Source organism: Polypterus senegalus, chromosome 5 (assembly GCF_016835505.1).
Source record: "Polypterus senegalus isolate Bchr_013 chromosome 5, ASM1683550v1, whole genome shotgun sequence".
Taxonomy (NCBI): Eukaryota; Metazoa; Chordata; class Cladistia; order Polypteriformes; family Polypteridae; genus Polypterus; species Polypterus senegalus.
The window spans coordinates 152,108,607-152,121,740 of NC_053158.1; the positions used below are offsets into that span (position 1 = coordinate 152,108,607).

Here is a 13,134-nt window from a genome sequence, read left to right on the forward strand (position 1 = left end):
TCCATCTCCTATCTGCGTAAATTGATATCAGCTGGGTTACTACATATTGATAGGCTACAAGGGTGTCTGTGATGGGGTGGGTCAGCTCCACACTCCCAGTTGCTCTAGGAAGCCTCTTGAACCTGAGTCGCTACTGCTGATAACGTACCTGAGGGACGAGTCTGCGGATGAGGACAAACACACATGCATAAAGGTGCCAAGTGCTTTTATTAAAATCCTACAAAACAGTGTCCAATAAATAGTGCAATTAAAAATGCAATAAATAAGTAATCCATTAAAACTTGAACAATTCTCAAGAGGTTAAAATATCCACAAACATGTTCGGGTAAAATTAAGTTAAAATCTGTAGCAGGTAAAATCTTTACAATATGTACACTCAAAGATGTGTAAACCCTGGTGCCTCCTTGTACAAACAGATACAGTATCTCTGCGGCTCACCCGTTATATATCTATCAGCAGAATGAGATGTCCTGCCAACAGGCACAGCCATCCCTCATTCAAGGCTCTCGACATGATTGTCTTCTTCGGCGCATATGCCATGCCGCAACAAACCTTGCCTCGCTTCCTCCGTCTACAGCTTCTGGTTCAATGTTCAGGTGTGTCAACCTCCTTCAGCCCCCTTCGAGCATCCATTCTACGCTCCCCCTTGGGCTCTTCTTCCCAGCTGTCTGCCTCCATCCATCTGCACACTGCTTACACGCCTGCCACCTCTGTCATCCCTTCTATCAACCTCCATCTTTCTTTCTTTCTTTCTCATTCATCACAGACTCTCTGATCTTTCTCCAACTTCTTTTCTCATGCCGGCTCTCCCTTATATTCCTCTGTGGGCACAGTGCCTCAGTTGTACACTGCAGAAAGCCAATGAAGCAATCGAGACTGTCCCCCCTGGCCATTGAACCTTACTCTTATTCGATGTTAATTAATGTTGATTTATTTTGTTTTCTTATTGTGCCTTTTATTTTTCAATTCTTTATTATGTAAAGCACTTTGAGCTACTGTTTGTATGAAAATGTGCTATATAAATAAATGTTGTTGTTGAGACAGACCACACCCTCACGTGTAGGTCTCTCCCGCCCCAATTACTTCACCAACCTCCTGTAGCTGCGTGAGCATGCACATCAATGGAGATCGAGCCGGACAATTAATTATTTATTTATCTAAAACAAGCTCCTGATTGTCAAGCCGTGGACCTGTCATTCCACAATGTCACACAAGAAACATCTCATGATGGGTAAAAGCAAAGAGCTCACCCAAGACCTTTGAAACCTGATAGTTGTAAACTATATCAGTGGTTTTGCACCTGTTTATAGCCCACCAATATGCACTAACCCAGCTGATATTGATTTGCACAGATAGGAGGTGGAAATTCTGTCTAACTGTTTACATAATTTCAGCTGCTTCCTTGCCTTGGTGTATTGTTTTTACTTAGTGTGGTCAATGCTTTTTCCTTGTGTCATTCCACTTTATTACACACTAGCTGTATAAGCCCGTGCTGTAAAAAGAAAAGGGTCCTAGAAACTTTTGATATCGGCAGAAAAAAAATTGAAATATCGAGATGTCAGGTAATTGAAAGTTTCTTTGGAGGTTTCGTTTTGCCGGCATGCTCGTCTCGCTTGTGTATTAGCCGCTAGGCGAGTGACTCTTTCTTTGGAGATTTCGCTTTGCCAACGTGCTGGCCTCGCTTGCATATCCTCGGAGGTGGAGTCGGGTAAGGGCTCTCACTTCCGGGCTGGACAGACACACACACTTCCAAGTGTAGACGTTTATATATAAGATACCTTTACTTAAGGCCATTAATGTTGTGAATTCTTTATATTTGCTGATTTCTTGAGTTAATACCAATGTCTGGTGAGAATTTCATGTGAATAGCCTCATTGAAAATATATTTACTGAAAAAAATGTCGCGTTCAATATTTATTTTCCCTACTATATATGAAATAAACATTAAAAGATATCTTTTGAGAAAGCTAGCCCGTCATCATGGTGCATAAGTAACATGTTTTGAATAAGGATGATGCAGACTGCATTAAAAAGGCCCACAGGCTGGATCTGGTTCATAGGCTTTAAGATTTACATCCCTGCCATACACACATTAATTCATTCATGGAAAAATAAAAATAAAAAAAACGATTATTCTCTATTAAGAATCCACTTACCCCTTGTTGGAGAAATGAGCAGAAATTCTATGGAAAAGAAAAGGACTTTTCTTGTAATGTTTACAAAGTGGATCTTTACAAAGACGCTTGAATGTTTCTATGTTAAAAACAGCTTGTTATGTTATGTTATGCCTAGTGAAAATGTATCTTGTCTGTTAATGCTTTGGTGTTTGCTTAAGAATTACCTGAATTTTTTGACAATTAGTTTAAGTGGAAAGTGTATTTAACTCTTCTAGAATGTGAGTCTATGGTATTGCATAGATCTGCAAGTTGTTCTTGATAACTGCTCCCATAATGCACGTATGGTTTCAAAAGCTGTTTCTAAGTTTTACAAACATGCAGTGCTGTTGGCTCCCATTTATGGTAGAAGCGTGAGCTAAAGCAGCTTTTTTTGAATGAACTCTGGATGATGGCACAAAAGCGCTTCTTACAAGCCCCGTTTCCTAGTTACACAAGCACACCACTCTATACTTTCCTGACTCTAATGGCAGAAGCCTATGAGCTCTGAAAGCACTTTTCAGAGACAAGAAAAATATGGCAAATGTATCTTTGAGACAGGATGGCCACATCATACCTAGATAAGCTTCAAAAGACCAGTAAAAGAGCTGACCAGAAAGAGACAGGAGAGGGAAGTGAATCCAAGAATGCTCGGAGTTACTGCTAACTCTTCAAGCAACACAAGAAATGAGTTGCCTGTGAAAACCTAAACACCTAGCAGTACCTGGCTGTATGATGTTCACACATTATTTTGTTTTTCTATTTGTAAAAAAGAGTATGGTGGCAAAGTTTGATGCCATCATGAAAAATACCCTCTATCCCCTCCAGGAGGTGTTCTCTTGAGGCACTTTTAGCAAGAAGCTCAGTCTACCATGGTGTGTTAAGAAGCACCTCTGGGGGTCTTTTCTGCCCAATGCTATCAGCAATTCAATTCTTCCTTCTGACATATCTGTTAAGCTCATTTTGAAATTTCCGCATAATGTATATTGATTGCTTTTTATTTATGTACTTATTTATCAATTGATTTACTGGTTGTATTATCTGTCCTGTGAGTCTGTCTCCTTGTTTTGTATGTTTCTGCTACTATATGCATCTGTATTTCCCGTTGTGATTAATAAAATGTATCTAAACTAATCCAGATGTAAATCAAAGGGGGAAGTATTGAACTCAACAGCAGCCTGTCCTGACATTGTGAGATGAGTATGGGATTTGGGGCATTTTGTTGTGGTCTCCATAATAAAGAGCATAAAGGTAAGCAGGGTCATCCTATGACCACATCTAGACAAAACACTTGCATTTCTAGTATTACACTTTATAAAACACCTTTCATAACAAAAATCATTCTAAACACGGAAAGGCAGGACAGAAACCTGTTACTGTGTCCTGTGTCTGTGTATGTGTGTGCCTATATGGCTGCAGTGTCTTAGTCATTCCTACAGATGGCGCACCACAAACATTCATAGCAGTGCATCTTATTACTACAAGTGTTTGTGAAGAACTATCTGTTGGGATGACAAATGGAATGTATTTTATTGTTACATGCATTACAAAATACATTCTAATAGATGGTGCACTGCAAATGTAAATGCTGAGGTCTGTTTACTTAAATTACATTCACTCTTAAAACGGGTAGCACAGTTAGTTTACCATTAGTCTATGTGGAATAGGAATTAAAACCAACTGAAATCATATAGGAGCAAATGGTGCTCTTCAAAATCCATACATGACGTTTTTTGTTTATTTCTGGACTAATTTCTTCTACTGAGTAGCCAAACGTATTTTAATAATAAATACTAAAATGAACAAGAATCGGAGCCAGGATTCCAACCCGGAACATTTTCTTGTCACAGTAACCAAATAAATCACCTAATTTTTCTAATGTGGGTAAAAAAATCATTCTTTTTAAAGCCTACCTGCATATGGTAGTGTTGGCTTTGGAACAGCAGTGCAATTTAGCCCCATCCAGTCCAGTAGAAGGAGATGTGTTAACAGAAACACCTGGGTTACCGGATTTTGGAATTTCCAGAAAACATTGCCATAAAGGGTCTTGAGGCAGAGGTTGTGTTTTACAGCCTTCAATTAGGCCATCAACAATTTCATTTTCAGTCGTCATTGTCATCAAAATTCTTCTGCATGCTGCCTGGCAAGATGGGGTTTCTGCTCTGTCACAGCAGTAAAGACCTGAAAAACACAATAAGCTAAATATAACACATATAAGCATACAATGAAACACAAGCAGCTCCCGATTACACAGAGAAGGCCAAATCTGTAATGTCAACACGTAATTGGAACATAGAATAAAAATTAATATTAAATACATCAATATTTAGGAATATATCTTGAAACATTTACTGACATGGTAGTCATTATTTTATGACAGAACTGCATAATGTACTTAATGTATACAATGCATGATCATTTTAATTTTAAACAGAATGCCTGCTTTTTCCATTAGGAATGCATTGTCATTTATGAAATATTTAAGTCTCTTCTGTGGCAGTAATCAATGCAGGACCAAATGACAAGTGTGGACAGAGGAGAGGATTCAAATCAGGTGGATGCCTGTACTGAATCATAATGCACAAAATTATCTACTAATAAGGCCTGACAGAAATTATCCATAAAGAAGGCACACATACTTCAATTTTACATTCATTCTCCAAAACATACAGCAAAATGCAACTCCTAATAATACTCTATTGTACTACATCATGCAAATTCACTCTGTAATCACATAGAAGTGGGGCTATGGCTGTTCAAAATTAGAAAGGTGCATGAACCATTTTTGCAACAGTTTTGTTGTGTTGGACTGCTACAGAGTGAGATGAGACATTTCATCTATCTCCCATGCTCCAACAATGGATCAACTCTTTTTATCCTAAAATATGCATGTAACAAGGCACCAGTGGAAAAAGAGCAGGACTCCTGAACACGAGATTTCCAACAAGGAGAATGTGTGTAGTATTGTTTCACATGCTGGAGAAACTAGAAACCATAACACCTTTAAACTGGGAAGTTGTAGCATATAAGAACTGAAAAAGTCTAATATATGCATGATGTTACTATTATTAAATTTGGTAATATTAACATAAATTGCATTGGACAAAAATAGGAATTATAATGCTAGTTTAAACATAGTCACAATGAATGCATTACAAGTCTTGATACTGTAAAAAGGCGCTATATAGGCGCCTGACCCGACACACACTCACACCGGAGGCACGTACAAAAACCAAAGAAAGTTTTATTTTTCTTCGCCTGTGGGGCACATCCTCCCTGTGACCCCCACAGGCACAATACAGTCCCAAGTACACAAAAGTAAACCACAATCTTCTTCCTCCACCACCACTCCTCCATCAAGCTTTGTCCTCCTCCTCCCAACTCTGGCCATTGATTGGTCGCTGCTGGCCCCTTTTATAGTCCACCAGGAAGTGCTCCAGGTGGTTGAATGCTGAGTTCCGGCTGCACTTCCGGGAGTGGCAAATACACTGCCCATACGGGCTCAGGAGTCCCAGCTGCAGTACCCCCTGGCAGCACCTGTGGGACCCAACAGGGCTGCACCCAACTCCAATTCCCATGGACCCCTGTGGGAAACTGAGGCACCGCTCCAACCCAGGGGAGCGGCCACCTAACATCCGGGGGAGGTATTGCACAGTCCATGGCTGCTCCCCCTTAGCATATAACGAAGGACCATCCTGGCCGGGCATGGCCCCCAGCCGTCCGCCACAATACATACACACACGCATAAAAATATATTTAGATATACATACATACACACACATTATATATATATATATATATATATATATATATATATATATAATTATTTTCGCATTTGGAACGGAAATTGCGTATGACCACGCGAAACAGAAATTACATATGACCACGTGAAATGGAAATTACGTATGACCACAGAACATATTATAATACAGAAACTAATCACTTCGTTCGTGGATGCTATTTTTATATCGTCTTTACGAATTGTTATTATTTGTGTGAGAGTTATTTTACTGATATTGAAAAGAAGTAAACACAAACACGCCAATCTATCCTATAGAAGTGTGCCCCGTGTCACCCTCTACCAGCCCACCTCTCTGGACTCCAGCGCTGAGCCATCCGCCGCCAGGTGCGTTCTGACAGAGAAGTTTTATTTATTCGTCCAAGTGACTGTCGCGGAAACTGCCACATTCTAACTTTTTTTTTAATTGGCAGTCCTTGATAGTAGAAGAGAGAAGAAAACAACTTTGCATCTTTCTACTGTTTAACTTCGCCGAGCTGTAGAAGACCGCCTTCAGCGGTGAGAGGTTGTGACAACAAAGTGGACGCTGGAAGCCACAGAATGTCGGGCTGCTCTGCCGGGTTGACAGCTTTGCAGTTTCAGGCAGCGTCCTCTCTTCTCGCACTGTTTGTGACACTTCAAGTGCTTCATTGGCTCCTTGGACAGTGGAAATCTTTGCGAATGAGTGTAATCGGCACTATCGAAGCGTGACTCTCTTGGTAAATTGCGGTGCACAGCTACTTTCTGTCCCTTAAGGTGAGTTCGGGTCACTAAAACCCCACAACATTCAAGGTTGCTTTTGTGATGAATTCTTTTAAGAAAATGGAGGGTTTACATCTATGAATATGTAACCAACCTCTTCATGTAAAGTATTGGACTTGGGAATTGTTTGGACCTTCTGCCTGTTAATCACGAAAGGGCAGTGTCCAAATTTCTCAGAATAACTTTTCTCTTAAATCACAGGCACGCAATGCAAGGTTGTCAAGCTGGTAGTTTACCCGAAACCACAGCAGTAGTACTCAATGTATTTTTACTTCTTAAATGTTAATGTTTTACTGTTTAATAATTTAAACACTTCTTATATATCATTCAAATTCTCTTATGAAAATGTTTTACTACTTAATAACAGATTTTATAAATACTACATTTTATTTTTTCCCTTGCACTCAGTGAGCGAAGCCACTGTGTAATCAACTAGTATATATATATATATATATATATACTGTGTATATATATATATATATATATATATACTGTGTGTATATATATATATATATATATATATATATATATATATATATATATATATATATATATATATATATATATATATATATATATACTGCTCAAAAAAATTAAAGGAACACTTTTTAATCAGAGTATAGCATCAAGTCAATGAAACTTCTGGGATATTGATTTGGTAAGTTAAGTAGCACAGGGGGTTGTTAATCAGTTTCAGCTGCTTTGAAATTAACAACAGGTGCACTAGAGGGGCAACAATGAGATGACCCCCAAAACAGGAATGGTTTATCTGCTCCTTTGGACAAGGACAAACAGGATGAGCATTTCCAGAGCTCTACAAAATGACCTCTAGCAGGCCACTGGTGTGAATGTCTCTGACCAAACAATCAGAAACAGACTTCTTGAGGGTGGTCTGAGGGCCCAACGTCCTCTAGTGGGCCCTGTGCTCACAACCCAGCGCAGTGGAGCTCGATCGGCATTTACCATAGAATACCAGAATTGTCAGGTCCACCAATGGCACCCTGTGCTTTTCACAGATGAGAGCAGGTTCACCCTGAGCACATGTGACAGATGTTGAAGGGTCTGCAGAAGCCATGGAGAATGTTATGCTGTCTGTAACATCATTCGGTATGACCAGTTTGGTGGTGGGTCAGTGATGGTCTGGGGAGGCATATCCATGGAGGGACGCACAGACTTCTACAAGCTAGAAAAAGACACCTTGACTGCCATTAGGTATCAGGATGAAATCCTTGGACCCATTGTCAGACCTTACGCTGGTGCAGTAGGTCCTAATGCACGACAATGCCCGGCCTCATGTGGCAAGAGTATGTAGGCAGTACCTGGAGGATGAAGGAATTGAAACAACTGAATGGCCTTCACGATCCCCTGACTTAAACCCAATTGAACATCTGTGGGACATTATGTTTCGGTCCATTAGGCGCCACCAGGTTGCTCCTCAGACTGTACAACAGCTCAGGGATGCCCTCATACAGATCTGGGAGGAAATGCCACAAGACACCATCCGTCGTCTCATTAAGAGCATGCCCGGCGTTGTCAAGCATGCATACAAGCTCGTGGGGCCACACAAGATACTGAAAAGCATTTTGAGTAGCAGAAATTAAGTTTTTGAAAAATGGACTAGCCTGCCACATCTTCATTTCACTCTGATTTTAGGGTGTCTACACAATTGAGCCCTCTGTAGGCAGAAAACTTTTATTTCCATTAAAAGACTTGGCATCCTTTTGTTCCTAAGACATTGCCCTGTCGTTATTTGTATAGATATCCAACTTCATATTGAGATCTGATGTATCTAATGTGTTTCTTTAAAGTGTTCCTTTAATTTTTGTGAGCAGTATATATATATATATATATATATATATATATATATATATATATATATATATATATATATATATATATATATAAATAAATATATATATATATATATATAAAATCCTAAGCCTAAAAGTGCAACGATTTTATGTGACGTTTTTATGTGCCATTTTGTGTCACGCTTTAAATCGGGCTTATTTTAAAACCTTCATATATATATGTTTGGTATCATTCTTTTCAGAATTTATCGAACTTTAACGTGATGTTGTTAGATTTTCAGATTATTATTCCATTTTTAAATAATAAACTAAAATATCAAGAAAGTCGTGGTTTTTAATATCAAGAAAGTTGTGGTTTTTCATTTCAAGAAATTATTTCAATAATTTATTAAAATAATTTAATTCAATAAATTACATTATTTTTGATATACTGTATATATGTATATATATATATATATATACACTGTACTAGCAAAATACCCACGCTTCGCAGCGGAGAAGAAGTGTGTTAAAGAAGTTATGAAAAAGAAAAGGAAACATTTTAAAAATAATGTAACATTTGCTTTCTATTCGTTTGCATAAGCACAGTCCTTCACCAGCATTTATTTAATATTAGCTCAGACCCGGCACTTAAAAGTTTCTCTTGCACTTTTGCTGAGTTTGTGCCAAACACTATTCTATCCCTGACCATCTCATTTTCATTTGCATAAGTATAGTCTTTCACCAGCAATTTTAACTCAGTTACAAAGTGATCAAAAGTCTCATTTATACCCTGGGTCCTCTCAGTAAACTTGTATCTCGCGAATATCGTATTCGTCTTAGGCATGACAAACGCAAGCGGCAGCGTGTCTATGAACTTAATTTAAAGTTAAGCTTTACACCTTGCCTTCCTATTCATTTGCATAAGCACAGCCCTTCACCTGCAAGTTTAACTCCGTTACAGCAATTTTAAATCTGTTACAAAGTGATCCAAAGTCTTGTTTATACCTCGTGTCTTCTCATTAAACTTGTATCTCGTGAATATCGTATTCGTCGTAGGCATGACAAACGCCAGAGGCAGCGTGTCTATGAACTTAATTTAAACTTACAGTTTACACCGTGCTTTGTTTTCGCAGTAGCTGCACTTATGAATATACTTGTATGCGTCACTCGCTTCATATTCTTTTGCTGCCTTCTCAATTGTGTAATGCGTTTTTTGTTCAGCGCTCTTTGGAGCTCTTCCTTGTTCTCTACGTACTGCATTCACTGTCAGTTCATGTGATCCTCTCTCTTGTGTGATCTTGCGATATCCATGGCTTTATTTAATGTTAGCTAAGACCCGGCACTTAAAAGTTTCTCTCGCACTTTCGCTGAGTTTGTGCCAAACACTAGACCATCTCATCTTCATTTGCATAAGCACAGTCCTTCACCCGCGAATATTTACCTTATATGGGCAGGCACTCAATTACGTCCCGCATCATCACGCCTCCCACGGCGACCGAGCTGCAGGCTATGGCTGTATATATGGTCGAAAGTAGGTTTTAGTTATGACCGTTACACATAGAATTTCAAAATGAAACCTGCCTAACTTTTGTAAGTAAGCTGTAATTAATGAGCCTGCCAAATTTCAGCCTTCCACCTACACAGGAAGTTGGAGAATTATTGATGAGTGAGTGAGTGAGTCAGTCAGTCCTTTGCCTTTTGTTAGTATAGATATATACATATATATATATATATACATATACATATACATATACACACACACACACACACACACACACATACATATATACTGTATATGTTAGGGCTGGGAATTGATTTAAAAAATTAATCGCATAAATATATCTAATTAATTGTGATTAATTGCATCTTACATTAAAAACATGTAATTATAAAATTAAGACATAAATCATGAAGCAAATACACATTGAATCTCAAATTTTATGTAGATTCAACACAAAGTAATTTAAAAAAATTAATGGCATAGTTTAAATTTAAACAATGACCTTAAACGTGGACGTTTAACAAAATACCACTTGAGCAAGTACAGCCTAAATATGAATGCCTTCCTGAAAAGAAGACAAGAAGAAAGCGAGGCCAACGTATTAATTATGAAACAGGCACAGCATATGTGACCCAAACGTGTCAAAGCAAAAATTAAACAATCAAAATGACTGTTGACTTTGAATGCACTGTTGAAGATTGATTTAATTGAAATATGCATTTCTTATATGGGCATATATTAAAAGGTGTCCTAAAACTCCATAAATACTATCCTCAATTGTTCATCACCATCAACGTTTTGATAATTATACTCTACACAAGTGTTTTTCAACTGGTGCGCTGTGGAAATATAGCAGCATATAATTATGGTACTGGATGTATATGTAATTCTTTAGGGACATACTAGTGATGCGCAAAACAATTCTTTTTAGTGATTTGTTTCATTTTCATTGAATTATTTGGCAAGTACTACATAACAGAAATATTCAGTATATATACATACAGTATATACACACACATATATATACCGTATTTACGCGTTTAACACGCGCACATTTTTTCCCGAAAATTAGCATTAGAAAATCAGGTGCATGTCATACACGAGGAAATGTAATTCTGTAATATTTACTTCTTCTGCTCTCGCTCGCGCACTCACGCTCTCTCTCTCACTCGCTTGATCGCGCTCTCTTCTCTCTCGCTCACTTGCTCGCACTCTCTCTCGCTCACTTGCTTGTGCACTCGTGCTCTCTCTCTCTTGCTCGTGCACTCATGCTCTCTCACTCGTTCGCGTACTCGCACACTTTCTTGCTTGCGCTCTCTATGTAAACACTTCCTATACAATCACAACGCACGTCGTACATGGGTCAAAACGATTTTTGCAATTTTCTCTGTAAAAATTAGGGTGTGCATCTTACACGAGGGCGTGTGGTACACAAGTAAATACGGAAAAGCTGGATAGTTTAACATTCACCATTTTCAAATCTCTCTATTATAATAAAAAAAATTCTGGGATGAGATGAGAGACTTTTTCAGAGAGATACTTTCATGTCCCACGAGACGAGAATTTGTGCCAAGAGCTTTAACCACATCCGGGGCCGGAAATAAAAGACAAAGAATAGATGACAAAGTAGATACACATGCAGAGCAGGTTAGAGATAATGAAAGTACTAAAATTCGAAAGTCTAAAAAAAAAAAATGATAGTAAAGATCACATTAGTGCAAACAAACAGAAATTATTACTCTGCGAAATAACGGAACAGCGAAAAAGAGATTGAATATATTGTTCAGAATTAAACTTTAAGTCGGAGACTTGTAGATCGTCTAATTCGTGTTGCCATCAGAGAAAAGTAGTGTTTCTTCCCAATGAAGAGGCCTATCTGCGAGAATTAAAAAGATTTGTTGTTTGGTGAATGTGAAATCCACATACGCGAGTGGAAGAGATGCGAAGTTGCTGTCATGTAGTGCAGGCCTGTGGGGGTATGTGGGGGGATTTTGGTGAGCGAAATGAGCAGGGGACGAACCCCACTAGTTGACATAATTATAATCTATTTTCATTAGATAAAATTAGTTGGACGGGCTGCTATCCGTTTTGGGTTGCAGGTTCTTGTTGACTTGGGGTATCAATTGCAGTCCATAATATGGTTGTAAAAAATAAAGAAAACATTCTCTTTTTCATAAACTTAGCAGAATATAAATATCATGCTCATAAAATGTGTTACCCTACTAATGTGGCACCGTATCAGTTAAAAGATGCCGGCCACAAAGATCTAGAAAGCAAAGACAGTTTTTCAATAATATATCCATTTACTTAAAATTTCAACAAGCAACAGACTTGAGACTGAAAAAAAGCTTTCATTTTGTTCCTTCTACAGGTAAACTTTACACAAAAAATGATCACACACTTTCTTGAATCAAGTAAAAGACTGTGCTGTTATTTGTTGAAACAAAACATTCATGACATTGCATTGTGCCATCAAAACGAGGATGATCCCCTCCATGGCTATTATATGTGAGACCTCTGATAGCTAAGTGGACGGAGGGGGGAGGAGGTCTCACAAATCTGGTTTCCCACTCCTTTCATTCCATTGGCATCAATCTTAATGTAAAAGTTAAAAACACCTCTAATAAGTAAAAGAAAACTGTAATATAAATGGTGGCTGGGCAGACAAGGTCATGACTAACTAACAATCTATCTGCTTTCATCCTTATGGAACTATAAACTCTCCACTTGCTTGAGGCAAAACAGATCTGGTAAGCAGAACTTCACAATATTTTTTCCAGCCTAACAGATTTTTGCAAGGTTCAAACAACGATACAAATTACATATGCAGATGTGAAAAATGATTATGCAAATTCAGTTGATTAAAAGTTTCAACCGTCTGGGTGCACATACCATTTTGCTGCATTTTTAGGACTTCATTATGCAGTAAAACTCTCACCATATGGCCCATGACATTTATCAGGGAAAGGTGTAAATCCGAGCTGTGTTTATTTGTGCTAGAAGAGTAAGGCATGGCATGTCTGCATACTCTATGGCATGTGTGTTGGGATTAGACAAGCTATATATGATCATATAACACCACGATGCAAAACACAAAAAAAAAAAATGTATGCTGTAAAGGAAGGTGATAAACAAAGAAAGCTAATT

At 38.3% G+C, this 13,134-nt stretch overlaps 1 protein-coding gene across 1 annotated transcript in view; it reads right to left on the minus strand.

Moving 5' to 3' along the window:
• Positions 1 to 13,134, minus strand: part of reck (reversion-inducing-cysteine-rich protein with kazal motifs) — a 253,720-nt gene that overhangs the window by 90,965 nt on the left and 149,621 nt on the right. Inside the window, exon 9 of the mRNA XM_039753505.1 lies at positions 4,067 to 4,334. Within this exon, the coding sequence (XP_039609439.1) occupies positions 4,067 to 4,334 (268 nt within the window). The remainder of the gene's footprint in view (positions 1 to 4,066; positions 4,335 to 13,134) is intronic.